The sequence below is a fragment of the Pyrus communis genome, chromosome 4 (assembly GCF_963583255.1).
Source record: "Pyrus communis chromosome 4, drPyrComm1.1, whole genome shotgun sequence".
Lineage (NCBI taxonomy): Eukaryota > Viridiplantae > Streptophyta > Magnoliopsida > Rosales > Rosaceae > Pyrus > Pyrus communis.
In genome coordinates, this window is record NC_084806.1 from 23143077 (window position 1) to 23163721 (window position 20645).

The 20645-nt window shown below is 36.9% G+C and overlaps 2 protein-coding genes across 2 annotated transcripts; one reads left to right on the forward strand and one right to left on the reverse strand.

Annotated features, from left to right (window-relative positions):
- The first annotated feature begins 4949 nt into the window (after positions 1-4949).
- LOC137732844 (uncharacterized) lies at positions 4950-11882 on the forward strand. Its single transcript, XM_068472105.1, has 11 exons — positions 4950-6034; positions 6146-6357; positions 7722-7822; positions 7907-7972; positions 8044-8170; positions 8413-8490; positions 8691-8737; positions 9020-9159; positions 10391-10492; positions 10578-10731; positions 10868-11882. The coding sequence occupies exons 1-10, from the start codon at positions 6014-6016 to the stop codon at positions 10704-10706; spliced, it is 1023 nt and encodes a 340-aa protein (XP_068328206.1). The 5' UTR covers positions 4950-6013; the 3' UTR covers positions 10707-10731; positions 10868-11882.
- A 382-nt stretch (positions 11883-12264) lies between these two features.
- On the reverse strand, positions 12265-19711 carry LOC137732845 (phosphoenolpyruvate carboxykinase (ATP) 1-like). Its single transcript, XM_068472106.1, has 7 exons — positions 19694-19711; positions 19421-19604; positions 13499-13564; positions 13187-13365; positions 12936-13105; positions 12679-12847; positions 12265-12587 (listed from the first exon to the last, which is right to left on the reverse strand). Exons 1-7 carry the CDS (start codon positions 19709-19711, stop codon positions 12585-12587), a joined length of 789 nt encoding a protein of 262 aa, XP_068328207.1. The 3' UTR covers positions 12265-12584.
- Between the last annotated feature and the right edge of the window lie 934 nt (positions 19712-20645).

The following is a 20645-nucleotide window of genomic DNA, read 5'->3' on the forward strand; positions in this document are numbered from 1 at the left end:
ATGCATTTCCAGCTTTCACATGTTTTCCTAGCTGTTTTTTATCATTAACAAGCCACATGCATTCTAAACAAACAGCCATATACACCTCCACTCCTCCTATAAAAACCCTTGCATTCATTCATTCAAAAACATCTCATTTTTCATACACAACACACCACAAACACATCCATTCTTCCTTGCCGTGAGCTCTCATTCCCTTATAATCCAAACACCACTCCTCATCCATTTCCATAATTCCCCAATTAACTAGGGGTGCTAATCTATTTTAAACTAACTCAAAGAAATAAAAATAACCTTTAAAACACTTGATTCACTTAAAGTAAACTCGAAACAAGTTCACAAGACTCAAAATTAGCTAAAAACACAATCTAAAACAAGAATGTAAATGAGGCAGATTTGTGACTCCAAATACTTAAAAACCAAAATAAGACAGATTATAATGACTAAGACTTAACAAAATATGGGGGGGGGGGGATTGTGTTTGGATGAGATTAAATTAAATGGACAAAATATAATTAAGGGCAAAATGTAAATATGTATGTGATGAAAATATGGATGATGGAATAGCCAAGGGGTTCTTCTCCACACATGTTACACTTGCAGACAAGATTGATTCTCAGTTGGTCTTTCGATAAATTATGAAACTCAACGCCCCGGGTTAATTAGGTCCGCTTAAATTAACCGTCAAGTTTTCCTTAAGTTAATGAATTGGATGGGTTAGCGCAACGCAATTCACAACATTCTCCAAAAGTCCTTTACGTGAACAGCACAATAAAGATACAATCAAAGATCATTAAGCATTATGAAAACTATAAGTGTTGACGAGGCATTCGTTACTATGATGAGCATGAAACTCGTGCCAAGAATTCATTTAACGCGATTGTTTATAAGCAACCTCCACTACTTGTGAATATAAGTTCATAACGATTAGGTGAAACTCACTTATATTCTAGCGTCATATTCATGCATGAAAATTAAGCGCGCATTCTTAATAAACATACATAAATAAGTTATCAATCAAACGGTTAAACAAATTGAATCAACAACTTATGAAATTCCAACGAAAGTTAATCAATTCATATTGCAAACATAAACATAGTTTCGAATCACCCCCTAGCTAAAGGGGGGTTTAGCTCCTCATAACTTTGAAATCAAAGTGATAGGAGCATATTCATGCGACTTAAATGGCTTGTTCTCGTACATTTACGTTATGTTTCTTTAGTTAGTTTAGTCCTTTATGCTTCTTTTGTGTGTTTTCAGGATAATAAGACGTGTTTGACGAAAGGATGCATTGTGGAGTGTTTTGGAGCACTATTGGGCTAAGGATGGATAGCTTATGCTTGGAGCCCAAGTGTTGGATGAAATTGAAGGCCTTGTAAGCACTTGAGGACATAAAACAATGGCCCTAACCCAATTACATTCACCTTGCCTTGGGCTTAACACAAACACCATTCCTTGCCATGCAAGGGGGAGCAATTTGGGTCCATTTCATGTACTTAAACCCTAGCCCAATCCACAATCACTTCAAAGCCATGCAAAACCTTTCAACACCCTTTAATCATTCCCCTTTAAGTTATGATTTTATTTCCTAACCCTACATGCATTATTTATTAGCATCTTCACATGCATTCACACCTCTTTAATCCACATGCATTCATCATCATTCACTCTAGTTTTAATTCACATGCAAACACATGCATTTCCAACACCAAACATACCTTGCCATGTATCCCATTCCATTTTCCAGCTTTTCTCCTTCTCTTTGCAACCTAATTCACATGCATTCCATCCTTTAATTCACCCACATGCCCCTTTAAATCATTCAATCACACCATCACACATTCATCCTCCAACATTGCACATGCACTTTGCCTTTCATCATTGCACAACAATCATAAGAGCCACATGCACTCTTAAACAATCAACAACATATTCTCCCATTCCCCCTATAAAAACCCATGCATTCATTGAGAAATTCATTCACTCCCCACTCCATCTCTCCATTTCTCACACCACAACTAACACAAACACTTCCCCTTAGAATCCAAAACCGTGAGTCCCCCTTCCACCATTCCTCATCCATTTCCATAATCCCCCAAACCTCACCTTAGACCTTGTGCTACAACAACGAGGAAGATAAGAGGGCCTAAACATTCATACAATTCAAGTTTGAGTTGTTGGAATGTTTAGGTGTTTCTTTGATTTCAAAGTTTAAATTCAATTCTCTTTGTTTTGTAAGTATGAGGAATGGAAGAGAAGAGTGCCTAAACGTTAATACAATTCAAGTTTGAGTTGTTGGAATGTTTAGGTGTTTCTTTGATTTCAAAGTTATGAGGAACTAAACCCCCTTTAGCTAGGGGGTAATTCGAAATAAATGTTTATGCTTGCATTTTGATTTGATTACTTCTAATTGCGTTTCATAAGTTGTGAATTCAATTTGTTTAACCGTTTGATTGATAACTTATTTATGTATGTTTATTGAGAGTGCACGCTTAATTTTCATGCATGAATATGACGCTAGAATATAAGTGAGTTTCACCTAATAGTTACGAACTTATATTCACAAATAGTGGAGGTTGCTTATAAACAATCGCGTTAAACGAATTCTTGGCATAAGTTTCATGCGTATTCCATAGTAACAAGTGCCTCGTCAACACTTATAGTTTTCATAATGCTTAATGATCTTTGATTGTATCTTTATTGTGCTTTTCACGTAAAGGACTTTTGGAGAATGTGGTGAATTGCGTTGCGCTAACCCATCCAATTCATTAACTTAAGGAGAACTTGTCGGTTAATTTAAGCGGACCTAATTAACTTGGAGCGTTGAGAATTAATGGTTTATTGAAATGCAATTGGAAATCTTTTTATTATGCAAGTGTAACATATGTGGAGATGACCCCCTTAGCTAGCATTCATCCATTCTATTTCATCAATTTTATACTTACATTCTGTTTTAATTTGTTCATTTAATTTAATTTCGTATAAACTTAAATCCCCCTTTACTTTAATGTCAATTTAGTTAGAAATCATTTTAGTTTGTGTTTTTAAAAGCATTTTGAGTCTTTGGTTTGTCTTAGTGTTTTAAAGATTAGTTTTGCATTCTTTGAGTCTAGTATAGTGTTTTATATTGTGTTTTTACGTTTTTGAGTCAAATCCAAGTGATTAACAATCCCTCCTAATCCCCGGTCCAGAACGATCCCTCACTTATCCATTCTACTACAATTGTCAAACGAGGGTTTAATTTGAGTGTCAAGTAAATCTCGCATCACAAAGAAACACCTAAACATTCCAACAACTCAAACTTGAATTGTATGAACGTTTAGGCACTCTTCTCTTCCATTCCTCACACGTACAAAACAAAGAGAATTGAATTTAAACATTGAAATCAAAGAAACACCTAAACATTCTAACAACTCAAACTTGAATTGTATGAATGTTTAGGTGTTTCTTTGATTTCAATGTTTAAATTCAATTCTCTTTGTTTTGTACGTGTGAGGAATGGAAGAGAAGAGTGCCTAAACGTTCATACAATTCAAGTTTGAGTTGTTGGAATGTTTAGGTGTTTCTTTGATTTCAAAGTTATGAGGAACTATACCCCCCTTTATCTAGGGGGTGATTCGAAACTATGTTTATGTTTGCAATATGAATTGATTAACTTTCGTTGGAATTTCATAAGTTGTTGATTCAATTTGTTTAACCGTTTGATTGATAACTTATTTATGTATGTTTATTAAGAATGCGCGCTTAATTTTCAGGAATCAGTAAAACTTGAAAATATCCCAAACAGACTCTTATACCTCATGTATCCAATAGAGCTTGAATTTCTAGAGGAAAAACTTGAAATCATACACGTAAGAGTTGTGTTCCCTCTGCCAGATAAAAGTGAGAAAGACAAAGTTTTCCAAAATTCTAATAACTTTACATATTATCAATTTCGCAACAAAACACATTGGTTCTAGCACTAACAACATAAAAAGTTTTAAAATTGCAATCTAAACTAATGTTTTCTTTCTTCCTCTCCCTGTTCGTGAAACATGAAGACAAAGATTTCCAAAATTCCAATGAATCCTCTCATTTCTTCGCAAAAATTATAAATTTATTTGAATCCAACAATTATCAATGCATTTTAAAACTGGAAAAAAGCAGGACATAAAACTTATCCAAAATATAAGAAGAGCGTCACAGGTGTGATAGGAGCATATTCATGCGACTTAAATGGCTTGTTCTCGTATATTTACGTTATGTTTCCTTAGTTATTTTAGTCCTTTATGCTTCTTTTGTGTGTTTTTAGGATAATAAGACGTGTTTGACGAAAGGATGCATTGTGGAGCGTTTTGGGGCTTTTTGGAGCACTATTGGGCTAAGGATGGATAGCTTATGCTTGGAGCCCAAGTGTTGGATGAAATTGAAGGCCTTGTATGCACTTGAGGACACAAAACAATGGCCCTAACCCAATTACATTCACCTTGCCATGGGCTTAACACAAACACCATTCCTTGCCATGCAAGGGGGAGCAATTTGGGTCCATTTCATGCACTTAAAACCTAGCCCAATTACACACCATTGCAGCCAATTCCATTCTTTGCCATGCACATTCATCACCAATTCAACATGCATTCATCATCACAATCAAAACAGTCATTCTTAGCCGTGTAAATCCATTCCACTTCATTGCACATGCATCTTCAATTTCATCCAACACTTGGGCTCCAAGCATAAGCTATCCATCCTTAGCCCAATAGTGCTCCAAAAAGCCCCAAAACACTCCACAATGCATCCTTTCGTCAAACACGTCTTATTATCCTGAAAACACACAAAAGAAGCATAAAGGACTAAAATAACTAAAGAGACATAACGTAAATGTACGAGAACAAGCCATTTAAGTCGCATGAATATGCTCCTATCACACCTATGACGCTCTTCTTATATTTTGGATAAGTTTTATGTCCTGCTTTTTTCCAGTTTTAAAATGCATTGATAATTGTTGGATTCAAATAGATTTATAATTTTTGCGAAGAAATGAGAGGATTCATTGGAATTTTGGAAATCTTTGTCTTCATGTTTCACGAACAGGGAGAGGAAGAAAGAAAACATTAGTTTAGATTGCAATTTTAAAACTTTTTATGTTGTTAGTGTTGGAACCAATGTGTTTTGTTGCGAAATTGATAATATGTAAAGTTATTAGAATTTTGGAAAACTTTGTCTTTCTCACTTTTATCTGGCAGAGGGAACACAACTCTTACGTGTATGATTTCAAGTTTTTCCTTTAGAAATTCAAGCTCTATTGGATACATAAGGTATAAGAGTCTGTTTGGGATATTTTCAAGTTTTACTGATTCCTGAAAAAAAGCATGCTTAAGAGTAATCATATTTCAGTTTTTATTGAATTCAGGTAACCATCTTCAGTTTTTTGCTTTGATCTGAAGGCTTTGTTTTGTTCAGATATCAAAGTTGAGCATGATTTCATATGTTTTTCAATGTTTTTATTCCGATTTAATAATGTGATTTAATGGTGCGATGCTGATTTAGGCTATAAATTCAGAGGCTTTTCAATAGGCAAGTTTGCAACATGGAATTCAGAGGCAGTTGTATCATTGGCTGAAATATACTAGATCTAATCCTTAGACATCATTTTTCACTTTGATTAAGATGTGTGCCTGCCTTCTCAGTACAAAACTGGCTTACATATTGTTTTACACCATATTCTCATCTTTTTTTATGCATTTTTACATCCAGTAGTTTCAACACCCGCAGCAACGCGCGGGCACTATTGCTAGTTTTATTCCGAAAATTGGACTCTTCGTTTCAGAGTAACCGGTCAAACCCCAAAGCTGTACAAATTAGGGCTTGCAGATTCTCTCCTTGAGAATTCTGATCGCATCATATCCATTTGTCTTCAAATCGAACTTGATTTTCGATGCCTAGGCCTTGAAGGCAGCATGATAAAAATTAGGGTTTTCTTTTGTGATTTTTCAGGTACTTTGCATTTGTAATTGTTCAATTCGAGAGGGAAATGCGGGGATATGATAGAGATGTAAGTAAATTTTGGATCTTCGTCTATCTGTTTTTTATTATATGTAAATTTTCGATGTTGATACTCTATTATTATTTGGAGAAAATTAGTTTGACAATTTTTTTGGGATAGGATTATGGTCAGTCAGGCGACGAATATGAGGATTATGAGGATGATGAGGATGGTGAAGAGTATGAAGAGGAAGAGGAAGATCCAAAGCCTACCAAGGAAGCATTGGCATACCTTGAGTTGAGACAACGCTTGAAAGAACAATTACGAAAGAAGAAGAGTGGTTCTTCTTTGGCCAACTCCAGTAATAAAAAGAAGGAGCTCCCCTATGACAAGTGAGTAACCACTATATAACCGCAGTTTTTCCTTCGTGGAAAATCCATGCTTTCTTAGTAAGACAAGGTAGGCGGTTCTGTTTGTTTCTGCTACTAGGTTCAATGCTTCCGTATTGGAAGTAACCAATGATTATTTGATGAACAATATCTAGCCTTGTTATCTGAAGTTGTAGGGAAGCAGGAAGTGATGCAACTAAAATAGTTCTGTAATGTATTGATTTGCTTGCATTCTACCAGAGCCTGTAACAATATAGGTTTTATAGTTGCAATTTCTAGGACAGACCAATGTTTTTTTTTCCAGGGTATCACTGTCTGAAAGTAGTATAGAGAAATGAGAATACATTTTGAAGAGTTGTCATCCTTGCAACTTTATTTGCAGTTCCTTGTTTTCTTTTTTTGTGATGAGGTTATCAGACAGATGATTTGTTTCATAATTTTTCTGTGGACAATATAGTGGTAATTGGTAAAATAGAAGTTTTGAAATTGATTTTAAATTGTTTCCCTACTTATTCTGCAGTTTTAGATCTTTCTTTGGCCCATCTCAACCAATTATTGCTGAGAGAGTGATTCAAGAAGGCAAATTGTTTTTAGAAACCAAGCACCTAACATCCAGTGCTACCAACTCTGTCCATCATGTATGTATTATTACTCCCTCTTTTTGATATAGCTCATAAATTCATAACATTACTTGCTCACATTGACTTTTTTCTGTACCTGTCATATACAATTGGTCTACACTTTACACATATAATGAGTCCACTTCCCAAAATGATTATGAGATAGTTTTGGCCTTGTAATTTCTGTGTTATGTCATATCCTGTTATTTGTGGAAATTTTTGGGAACTTTGGTTTGTTCAAAGAAATTGATTTGAAGTGCATATTATTTGAGATTCTTCTTTCCATGTGATGTAATTTACAATCTTATTGTTGCAAGAACCATTTTGGAGTTGCTTTTGCTTTCCACCTCTTTTATTGGTTCTAATCTTAAATTTGATGAAAGGGTTACCGATCACTCGATTCTTGGTGAGGGTCTGGGAATTTCTAGATTTACCCGTATAGGTTTATATCTTGAAACTTTATGACTTACTTGGCATGCCTGATTTGTGTCTTGCTGCTTATTTTGTTTAGTTTTTAACCCTGGCATTAGCTATTCCTTTTTATGTAACAAAAAAATATTTTCTTGGAACTCTCTTCATTTTATGAACATACTAATGTTTACAATGATATGCTTAATAAGATTTTTTACATGCCTAAAATCTTGTTGCAGAAAATTTTTTTGTTGGAACTCTTCTTTTTTGTTTTGACACAAAAACAAGTCTATAAGTTATAGTGCATTAATTTGATGATGGCACTTGCCTCTGCAGAACAAGAAGGGGTCTGGATCAACCTCTGCTGGATCGAAATCTGTATCGAATTTTGAATTTGAAGACAAAGTTATCAACTTGTTCAAAAATTTCATGGCCAGGTAACTCTGCTTTTATCTTTTATCACTAGAAGAAATTCGCTTTTTTCATCTGGGCAATCTTTAAAATTCATCAATTCTGCAGACTCGGCAATTTTGACGAGTTGGTGGCCACTGGAAGCACATTACTTGTCGACTTTCAGCAGGGGCTGGGTAAGTAGTATTCTGGGTTTTGTTTCAAATTTGATTTAGTTTCTTAGAAAGTAATATTTTTGTTTTTGTAGAGTTTCTTCGACGACCTCAGATAGATGAGACATCGGATTTGGTTAAAAACGTAATCCGAGGTAATGAAACAAAGAGGGTTAAGTCATATGTTGAAGCTGGATGTCTCAACGCTGACGATGGCAGGTGAAATATAAGCAAGTGTGAGTGCAATTCTGTATATTTTCTTATGCTTTCTTTGGATAGTTGGTTAGATAATTGAGTGTTAAGACCCTCCCAAGCTCTTATCAGTTTTATATCAGCAAAGATTTATAATGTTATAGAAATATGCTTAATTATTTGTTAAAACTGTTATCTTTCACAATTTACTGGAAATAATTGGAATGAGTTGATAGCTTGATAGTCTCTTCTTTCTCTTTACTTGAATTCAGTTCTCCATTAGAAAAATTTGGATATCGGTTAAAGGCCACTGATAGTACTTATGCTCCCGCAGTAGTGACAGTTTATTTGTAATTGGCTGATAATTTGTAGCGTTGATTTACTGAGTATCCAACTAATGAGCATGTTTTTCTGATATCTGCCCTTGAATTACTATCCTTTGTTTTTGTATGGTGCTGTTCCTTTACTTTGAGTTCTGCCACTTTCTGATACATTATTGGTCTGGACTATGAACGTGATGTATTTCTTATACATGGTGAAATTCTTGTAGAGAAGTGCATACATGCCAACTTGGACTTTGTGACCATCTAAGTAAAGGTAACATGTCTTTCCAAAATTGTCAGTATTGTTTCTTTTATTATATATCACAAAAGAATCTTGTTAAAGGGAAAGCGAAGTGGTGATGCCTTTACATCAATGAGCTGTTTTATCTGTTCGTAGTAGTAGTTCTTTCATATCTCGTGTGCTGCAGTTTGTAGTTTGAATGTCTGATATATGTTGCAGTTTGTAGTTTGTTAATGGTACATTTCCCTACTTGATGCAATCTTGCACTTGATGTACTCTTGAATTTTTTGTTTAAGAATGCAAGTGCTGTTGTAGGCAAAAACGTACTTAATGAACTTGAATGCCTCCTGGAGGATGTAAATGGCGCAATGCGAACTGCAATGGGAAATTTACCCGACTTTCAGGATGACAGTTTTGTGGACAGGTTGAATGAAGAAGCATGCAACGGTGACAAGGTAGTCTTTATCCTTCTTTTCTCTTATCCCAAGGAATATCTTGATACTGTTTGTACATTGAGTTCTGATATGTTTCTCATCTCTGTTTGTTCCTTCTCCTAGTATAACTCTGTTCTAACCTTTGCACTTGTATGCTAATACTTCTCTGTATTACTGGATACCAATGTTTACAAAATCACAAATCACCTTGCATTGCACAGATGACAAGTATTAATACCTGACTCGCAAGCTAAGGTTAGCCATAACAGCTATAACCAACTCCTAATATCCATCCAACAAACACTAAACAACTAAACCAATGACTACATGACACTTGGCAATCAATATCGACAGATTATTTGTACAATTATCAGCATCGTATCATCTACCCTCCCTGGCTTCGAGTTCAGTAATTATCGTTGCCCATCAATGGACTTATGTCCAATTGTCCGTACATTTCTGTTGTATTTGTACCCGTATACGCACAGACACATGTATCAGTGGTAATCACTGATTTGAATGTATCACTAAATTACTCTGATAATTGCATGCTTGGAATTTTGTTAGGGTTTTAGGCTTCTAGCTGAAACATGTGTGCCTCTTTGTAGCTTTGGTGTTTAAGGAGTTACTGTTGGGTTGGAGATTTTAGGCAATCTTTACTGTTATTGAAAATCAGAGTGCCTGCACTTGCCTATAAGCATGGTTTAATCTGCAGAGTTTCGGTCAAAGTTATATGATCCGTCATTCACATGTCTCCTTTCACTACAAAATTCTTAGTGCAACATTTATACTGTTTATCCGGCTTAAATATCCTCCTTTCTTTACAGTTTTTATTTCACTCTTGCCTATTTTGAAGGTCAATCCTTAATATCTCTGATTTCCAGATTATCCTTTATTTTACAAGTTTTTCTATTCATTTCCTGATCGAGTTTGCTATGGTTGGAAAGTAGGAAGAGGAGTGGTACATATAAGTGTTGAATGCATATTTCTGTCGCAAAATATTATGTTAAGAAAGTAAGATTTTTTGGGAATGAGGGAGCTATATCTTTGAGTTCTAAAGATATTTGGCTGATCTTTCCATCACCTAATTTTCTCTCCTTTTTTCTTTTCTTTCTGAATGTTCATTCCACACTAAGTATTCCGTTCCTAGTTCAGATTTGCATACTGCTCAGTAAAATTCTTACGCCAATTCTGATTTCTTATGGTTGATGATAAATTCGAAACACCTCTTACTGATGCCTAACTTCTATAGGAGGAATTTACGTCATCCCATCCCAAAAGAAATGAAGTTACCGATTATGCTGTCGTGATGGGGGTCATTTATAGTATGGTCAAACAAGACTATATGATGCAGGTAATTAAGTTCTCACCCTGTATTCCCACTATCTGTGCCCTTTGGTATGAACTTTTAAAACATCCAATGTAACAACTTGATGCAGGAGAGGATCGTCTCTGCTCGTAATCTCAAGTCATCTTCGGGAGAATTAGAGAGCTACTGCCTGATGTGGTCTTTGCGTCCGTTCATAAATAATGAAATTATGGATTATGCTTGGAAACTTATTCCCTGAATGTTGCGGGAATCTGAATGCCAAGGTTTGCTTACTGTCAGATTGTTAAATTAATTGTCATAATTTAGTTTATATTGAATATTAGTTTAGAAGGTTAGTGTAATTTACAATCCATTGACCATCCCGAAACCCATCTGATAAAATTAGGTGATATTTTACAGTTTTGCCGGCGTTTAGAAATTGCGACCGGCTGCTGCTAGTATCCACTTCTGTTAGCTTGTTTTCCACACCAATCTGATAGTGAAGGTCTTAAACTTGTTCTTGAATAGACCAGCCAACTTCATCGGTGTCTCATTGTATGCATTCCTGTCCGACCACTGCGAAACCCGAAAAAAAAAAAAATGAGAGTGAGAGAGGCAAGTCGGATTGGAACTTCCTATTCTTACCAATTCCAATTTGAAAGTCATTGAGTTTGGAACACCCAAATCAAATTAGACATTTGAAATTGGGTTCGGAGTTGGACTATTAGTATTAGGAATATGTTCCGATTTTTTTTGAAAATTCTGAGAATTCATGTAAGGGTGCTACTGTACCCACAAACTTGGCAAATTTGCGCATCCACTTTATATTCATTTGTTACGAACATTTGCACTACTGGATAGGTGGGAAAATAAGACTGGTGAGTACGAACATCAGCACTCTTCTGAAATCGGAGTCAATGTTGAATTCAAGTAGTTTCGGCTTAGAATTGGAAAGCAATTATCGTTCAATATTTTTGGATCCGAATTGACTCCCTAGTTCGATCAGACTGTTCGAAATTCAGGCGTTCTTATGAAGATATTTGAAAGTGTAATCATACGTTCCACCAAACCAGTACTTGCACCATGCTTCTGCGTCTTCTCAGTCAACATTGCTGCGTACCTGGTAGGATGCAACATAAAAATGATGCTCCTTAATACCCTCTTCGGATCCAGCAACCTTGTAATTAATCAATAATACAGATAATAATAATGTATTCGATGGGGTAGGCTGCACGATTGGATATGAGAAATGATTTTCATGCTCTCTCGTTACCTGTACGAGATTTGTTTGAATAATCCACCACCCGGGCATGCTCGTCGAACACGACGTTTTCCAACACTGCCCCAAACTTGATGGCTTTGAAAATGTCAGGCTCCTCCCTTGAGAGGTTAATGCACTTGGTATAGCAAGCACCTTCGATGTTGGACAGACCAGTCTCACTCCAACAGTGGTCATCGTCTTCAATTAAGCACCTTCGATGTTGGACATGATCCGCACTTTGATTTTGTTTTGTGGATCGCATCATCCCAGTTCAAGAATTGATCATTTAGAAAGACCTGCAAATCGAAAATTCAAGACACAAACAACAATCTTGTACCCTGTTGAGAAGAACGACACCGTCTTCGCTGGCTACCAATGAGGGAGGCGGGGTTCTTGCAAAAAATACTGTCCAAAACTACTCAATTTTGTTAATTGCTGACTGGAAACTGCCTTCTTTTATTTGTTTCCCTTTAAATTTGTGTCCAGAATTTCAAAAATTAACTTCGAAACAGATGAATTTTGAAGAAAATGAGGGGAAGGAAATGGAGAGAAACAACCTCCTTTGATTATATATATTAATAGGACCTTAAAAAGTACAAAAGAACCGTTTAGCATATCTAATGAATAGAATAACAATACGCCTACTTCTGAGTCTGTCCAATTCTTATTTCCATCAATTGCCTTGCCCCCCAGCTTCCCTAGAGTTTCTAGTTATTCTTCTTTTCTGCGAAGGTTTTAGAAATTTGTTCTGGCCGCAAGTATCTCCTCGGTCAGCTTGTTGTCCTTCCCAATCTTGTAATTTGTGAAAGTCTCAAAGTTGCTCTTGAACAGGCCAGCCAGCTTCATCAAAGTTTCATTGTATGCATTCTTGTCCGATCACTGCAACCACAAATAAAGATTCGAATATCTCATTAACAATGAAGGTCAAGACCGAACAAGGAAATGGTATATAGAGAGAAAACCAACTTACAGTGTTCATTGGATCCAGTATTTCTGAAGGCACTCCCTCGACCTCAGTGGGGATTTCAAGTCCAAACACTTCAGTCTTCTTGTACTTCGCGTTTAAGAGGCTGCCGGAGTGGATGGCGTCAATGATTTTCCTGGTGTAGGGCAACTTAATGCACTTTCCTGATCCATAGCTGCAGGAAAGAAAGATGTTTGTTTGGTTAATATTTTCTCACGGAAATGATTCTCTAAAATTATGATGATAATCGAATGCACATATACCTTCCACCGGACCAGCCAGTGTTAACCAGCCATCCTGTTGCACTGTGCTTCTGCATCTTCTCAGCCAGCATTGCTGCATACTTAGTAGGATGCAACATTATAAATGCTGCACCGAAGCATGCTGAGAATGTTGCTGTTGGCTCCTTGATACCATCTTCAGTTCCAGCAACCTATAAATTTATCAACAATTAGTTAATATAGTAACCGAAATGTTATGTGTTCACGAGTACAAATAGAGAATTTGAATTTACCAGAGCAGTGTAGCCACTGATGAAGTGGTACAGGGTCTGAGCAAGGTTTAACTTGCTCACAGGAGGGAGCACACCAAATGCATCGCACGCCAAAAGTTTGACGTTGTTTGGATGTGGACCAATGCATGGTATCTTTGCGTTGGGAATGTATTCGATGGGGTAAGCTGCACGAGTGTTCTCTGCAACCAGAAGAAAAATAACTCAATATATTATATGGTCCATCAGAATTATGTATAAGCATAATCAATCACCGTATCATGAGATTCAAACTCAAATTGTGTGAATTTTGGGATGAAAATAATTGATATTTACCTGTAGCAGATTTGTCAGAATAGTCCACCTCTCGTGTATGCTCATCAAACATGATGTTTTCCAACACTGCCAATGAAGAGTTTTTGGGTGATTTTGGATGTATTTCTGGGTTAAGGATGAATTTAGATTGGTAGGGGATGCGGCAAAGGTTTGGGAATGGTGTATGAGTGTTTGGGTGAAGGTATGGAAGTATGGGAATGGTGGAAGAGAGGATGAAGGCTGTGGTAAAGGTTGGTGGACAGGATGAAAGATGGTAGATTGTATGAATGAGTGAATATGAATGAATAATCTTCTATATGGGTGCAGCAAAGGCTTATGGAAGGCCAATTAAACTTAGCTATTTTGTCCAAGAGCCTTAAAGGTCAGAATCTCCTCAAAATAAGTAAGTAAAATTAAAAATTAAAGGTAATATGAATGTGACTTGCGGCAAGAAAAGAATAGGAAAGGGAATGTGAGTTAAGGCTGAAATTAAGCAAGGATTTAGGATAGAATAGGTATGCAAGGTGCGGCCTTGAATAGCGTGAAAGAGGAATGTGATCTTGTGACACAAAATAGGAAATAGGCATTCCCCTTGCACGGCAAGGAAGGGGTAGTTTATGGAAGGCACGGCAAGGGACATAAGGATGCAAGGAAGGTTTAATTTGTGTCCTAAAATGCATAAGACTCCTCAATGTTGCTAGAACCTAGGGCCTTTTAGGATTAGGAAAGGTTAAACCAAAATAGGAAACCTTGGCTTAACTTTCCTACTTCAAATAGGAAACCTTCTTTGACTAGGAATCCTTCTTTGATTAGGAATCCTTCGTTGATTAGGAATCCTAACATCTTTAGGTCTTCAATTTCGTCCATTCCTTTTGCTCCAAGCATATGCTATCCATTCCAAGTCCAATTTTGCTCCAAAAGGCTCCAAAATGCACCTTCTTGCTACCTTAGCCAAATGAACTTATAAACACACGAAAATAGCTTAAAATACTAAAATAACTATGAACTAACAACATAAATGTAAGAAAACAAGCTAACTAAGTGGCCTAAATATGCTCCTATCAAATTTCCCCACACTTAGCTTTTGCTAGTCCTTGAGCAAAACAAAACAAACAAAACTAACAAAACACACTCTAGACCTTCCAACATGTACCTCAAGGATTTCCAATGAACATGACACATTAAAGAACATCACTCCCACAGTTTTTGGCTCTCTTTACACGTGAGCAAACACTTAACCATAGTTACAACTTACTAGTTCACATTTAATCAATTAAAACAACATTTTGAATGTAGTAACATGCCTTAGAGAATTCCCTCAATTCCTCACTAGGTATACTCTCTATTTTCACACAGATTTTCTAACTACACACCCTACAGTAGGTATATGTAAGAAAATTGATGTAAACATGTAGACTAGCACTCACATATGTTATAACAAAGAAAGCATTTTCTGGAATTATGACAATGATATGTATATGATCTTATGAATGGAATGCTACTACTTAAAATGAGAACCAGTGATTCCATATGCTCATACCAAATTCAAACTCCACATATTGAACACATAACATCAAGATAGAAGTTGAGGGTTGTAATGAGGCTAAGGGTATTGGCTAACAAAGACGGTAAAGGATAAACAAAGGTTCTTAAAGCAATAGGAAGCAAAGTAATGAAATTGACACTTAAACTCACTTTTGATGGCAGAAATTAACTTTTGAACACAAGTGAAGATTCATGCAACACTTAGGGTCAACAACCAATACTTGTGAGATTATTCTCACTTATTTTCCAACTCTATTTCTTTCTTTTTACCACTTTCCTCTTTTCTTTTTATTTTTCCACGAATTTTTTTTTCTTTATTTTCTTTCTTTGCCGTGCCCTATTACCTTCCCCCACACTTGTTTTCTGCAATATGTTGATCAAAAGGAATTCATTCTAAGTCATGCTTCACTATCCTTTAAGAACTAGGGTATGGAAAATCCTAATCTAGGCTAGGTGAGGATAATGTGGCTAACAAAGAAAATAGGCTTGAAAAGGCTCAAAAGGGTTAATCCTACAATACATAAGCAAAAGGGTTAGGCTCTTTGGCTTTGGTTTAACTAAACAACTTCATCTTATTGTATGTTATGCAATCAATATCATGCTTTGAATGAAATGGGCATGAGTTCTAGTATTTGGAACTATAATGATGAAATGCATTCTAAGTAGCAACCAAGCAAAGAATAATGAGATCATGCAACGACTTTAGAAAACAAGAAATCATAGATTTATACTCTCCAAAGAACGTTTTAGGCTCTAGTCTCTCAGGGATGGTAGCTTTAGTTTGAGTTCCTTCCTTCAAGCATGTTACAAAAACTGATTTTCTCTTTGTGATTACATGTGAATTCGTAAACTATAACCAAGCATAAACCAAAGAGTAAATCAAACTTCCATCCATGTTTATAACTTTCTTTAATAGTCATGCAATTAAAAACCAAATCCTCATCATCGTGTTGGAAGGTACCCTAAAACACAAACAAACACACAAAAACAACTTAAAAACAACTCTTTTTGGGTTTTTCAAAACTGTTTTGCAATTTTTTTTTTGTAAAATTTTCGTATTTTCTGATCCAAACACATAAAAACACTTCAAAACACACTAAAAACACTTAAAAACAGTGAGAAACAACATTAGAAGTCATAGGTGATAAAATCCCACGAAAATCATGCAAAAATAACTTGTTTACACCCCCCCCCCCCAACACTTAAATCAAACATTGTCCTCAATGTTTCAAACAAAGACTCACATTCAAACAAACAATATAAACTAACTAGCATGACGAAATAAAAACAATAAAGAGAGAGGGGTTTAGGAATGCAAATCTGATTTATTTGAATGAATTGTTGGATTGCCTAAGTCCTCTCTAGTTGAATGCATGGATTGCCTCCCAAGAAGCACTTCCTTTAACGTCGGAAAGCCGGACAAACTCTCTTCTTAGGCTCAATTGGAACCCATGGCATGGAGGGTGACATCCTCCACAATCTGCCCTTCAACACTTTCATAATATGGCTTCAAACGATTTCCATTCACCTTGAATTCTTGGCCATTCCTAAAGCTTTGGATTGGAACTGCACCATATGGAAAAACATTAGTAATAACAAAGGGGCCAATCCATATAGAACGTAACTTACTGGGAAACAAACGAAGGCGAGAATTAAAAAGTAAAACTTGTTGCCCTATAGAGAATGTTTTGCTACGAATCATCTTGTCATGGAAAGCCTTGGTCTTCTCCTTGTAAATGCAAGCATTCTCATAAGCTTTAAGCCGAATCTCTTCAAGTTCATTCAATTGAAGCTTCCTATGAATTCCAGCCGCATCTATGTTCATGTTGAATGTTTTGATAGCCCGATGTGCCTTGTGTTTTAACTCCACAGGGAGATGGCATGGTTTGCCATAGACAAGCCAAAATGGTGACATCCCAATGGGTGTTTTGTAGGCCATACGATAGGCTCACAATGCATCCTCCAAAATCTTTTCTTGTTGGCCAAACGGTCTTCTCCAAAATCTGCTTGATTTCTCTATTGGACACCTCGGCTTGGCCATTGGTTTGAGGATGATAAGGTGTTGAAACCTTATGTGTGACTTGATATTTCTTGAGCAACGCCTCAATGGTGCGATTACAAAAATGAGACCCTCCATCACTAATGAGCACTCTAGGCATCCCAAATCTAGCAAAGATGTTAGTTTTGATAAAATTTGCAACCACTCTAGAATCATTAGTACGGGTGGCCTTTGCTTCCACCCATTTTGAGACATAATCAACCACAAGCAAAATATAAGTGAAACCATATGAAGAAGGAAAATGACCCATGAAATCAATGCCCCAAACATCAAAAATTTCAACATTAAAGATGGGTGTTTGCAGCATTTGGTCCCTTGCACCTATATTGCCCATTCCTTGACAATGATCACAAGTTAAACAAAAAGTTCTAGCATCTTTAAAGACTGTAGGCCAATAAAAACCACATTCTAACACCTTAAGGGTAGTGTGTTGTGTGCCAAAATGTCCTCCACATGTATAAGTGTGACAAAAAGTTAAAATTGAATTAAACTCACAATCATGCACACATCTACGAAGAATCTAATCCGCACCATATTTCCACAAGTATGGATCATCCCACACATAAAACCGTGCCTCTTTCTTGAGTTTATCACGTTGGTGCTTGGTTATGGTGTTTGGAACACATTTTGACACCAAAAAGTTCACCAAATCGGCATACCAAGGTTCACTTACCTTAATGGACAGCAATTGCTCATTAGGGAATGTCTCTTGGATGGGTAAAGACTCCTCATTGCACACCATATGACTCAAATGGTCAGCCACTACGTTTTCACTCCGTTTCTTGTCTCTAATTTCAATGTCAAACTCTTGGAGGAGAAGCATCCAACGAATTAGCCTTGGTTTGGCCTCCTTTTTGGTGAATAAGTACTTCAAGGTTGCATAGTCAGAATAAACAACAATTGTACTGCCAAGTAAATATGAACGAAACTTATCTAAAGCAAACACAACGTCAAGAAGTTCTTTTTCAGTGGTAGAGTAGTTCAATTGAGCATCATTCAAGGTTCGGGATGCATAATAGATGACATGTGGTTGCTTGTTCTTCCTTTGGCCCAAAACAGCCCCTATTGCATAATCGGATGCATCACACATGAACTCAAAAGGCATGCTCCAATCTGGTGGGACCATGATTGATGTCGTGGTAAGCATCTCCTTGAGGTGCTTGAATGCCTTCTCACACTCCTCGTTGAATTCAAAGGACACTTCCTTTTGTAAGAGACGACAAAGGGGTTGTGCAATCTTGGAAAAATCCTTGATAAATCGCCTATAGAATCCTGCATGTCCAAGAAAAGAACGAACCTCTCTCACCGAAGTAGGAGAGGGTAAGTAACGTAAAAGATCTATTTTTGACTTATCAACTTCAATTCCTTTTTCAGAGATGATATGACCCAAAACTATGCCTTGTTTTACCATAAAATGACATTTTCCCAATTTAAAACAGGGTTAGTTTCCACGCATCTTTTCAAGATTAAAGTGAGATTATGCAAACAATCATCAAATGAGTCCCCAAACAAACTAAAATCATCCATGAATACCTCAATAATTTTCTCAACATAATCAGAAAATATACTTACCATGCATCTTTGAAAGGTGGCAGGTGCATTGCACAAACCAAATGGCATATGACGATAAGCAAAAGTACCAAATGGACAAGTAAAAGTGGTCTTTTCTTGATCATCCGGCGCTATGACAATTTGATTATAACCCGAATAACCATCAAGAAAACAATAAAAAGAATGACCGGCTAACCTTTCAAGCATTTGATCAATGAATGGCAAAGGGAAGTGATCGTTCCTTGTGGTGGCATTTAGCTTCCTATAATCAATGCAAATTCTCCAACCAGTTTGGATGCGTGTGGGCACAAGCTCATTCTCTTCATTCTTCACCACTGTGACTCCGGACTTCTTTGGAACTACTTGGACCGGTGAAACCCAACAACTATCCGAGATGGGATAGATAACACCACAATCAAGGAGTTTGATAATCTTCTTCTTCATGACTTATATCATTGTAGGGTTAAGTAGGCGTTGTGCTTCCCTAGATGGTTTAGCTCCCTCTTCCATGAGTATTTAGTGCATGCATGTGGTAGGGCTTATGCCCTTAATATCGGCCAAAGTCCACCCTATGGCTGTTTTGTGCTCCTTTAGAACCCTTACCAACTTGTCCTCTTCTTGTGCCGTGAGTGAGGAGGCCACTATGACAGGCAATGTCTCTTGTTCACCCAAGAAAACATACTTCAAGTGGTTTGGTAATGGTTTAAGCTCAAGGGTAGATAGCTGCACTATGGAAGGTAGCAACTTGTTAGTTGAAATTGGAATTGACATTGGGATTGAGGACTTACCATTAAGCCGTAACAATGACTCTAGGGCAGCCACCACCTCAATTACTTCATCATCAAAGGGCACGGCATGAAATTCCAGATTGTTGTCGTGGGGTGCTATGGGTGATGCCATGTGATTTGTCAATTCTATTCCATTTGTAAGGACTGTTTCAAGTGCATCCTCATGCAATTGATCAAGATGTTCCTGTGCCAATGAATCAAAGATATCAATAGAGAAACATGAATGATCATCATTAGGAAATCTCATGGTTTCAGAAATATTAAATCAATAACTTCCCCATCAAATTCCATCGTTAAAATTCCTTTAAACACATCGATCTTAGTGCGGGCCGTCTTCATGAATGGCCTCCTAAGAAGGAGTGGCAAGGATGTGGAATGGGTTTCTTCCATCTCAAGAACATAGAAATCCGCCGGGAAGATCAAGTTATTCACTTGGCCTAAAACATCTTCCAAAACTCCCTTTGGATAGGCATTAGATCGATCGGCCAATTGAATAATCTCACCATAATTTTTCAATTCACCAAAGTTCATGGATGCATAAATAGAGTATGGCATGACGTTAATGGAAGCTCCTAAGTCTAACATAGCATGTTCAAACTTAGTTTGGCCAATAATGCAAGGGATTGTAAAGCTACCTGGATCTTTGCACTTTGGAGGTAACTTTCTTTGTAAAACAACAGAAACGTTTTCACTTACCCTAACCACCTCTTTATTCGAAGCCCTCTTCCTTGTGGTGCAAAGTTCCTTAAAAAATTTGGCATATTTGGGCACTTGCTTGATGGCATCGAGGAGTGGTATATTGACTTGTACTTTCCTAAATGTCTCAAGAATGTCTTTGTCATTCTCCTCTTTCTTTGCTTGCATAAATCTGTGAGGGAAAGGAACATTGGGTGGAATAGGGTTAGAATTAATCGAATTTGAACCCAACTTACCTATATTGGCCGAATTAGATGAATTGGATGCATTGGGGTCCCTAAGTGGTTGCGGTAAGGGTGTTTTTACCCTTGCTATGGCTTTGCTTGGCTCATCTTCTTCCAATTGCAGCTTCTCATCTTCATTTGGACTTGTTTTGGATGGTTTTGGATTAGTGCCAACTTCTTTTCCACTTCTCAATGTGATTGCTTTGGCAAATTCGAACCCTCCCTTTGGATTGACAATGGTTGAACTAGGGAGCTTGCCTTGGTCTCGGAATTACCCTACAAACTTCGCTATCTGCCCAATTTGC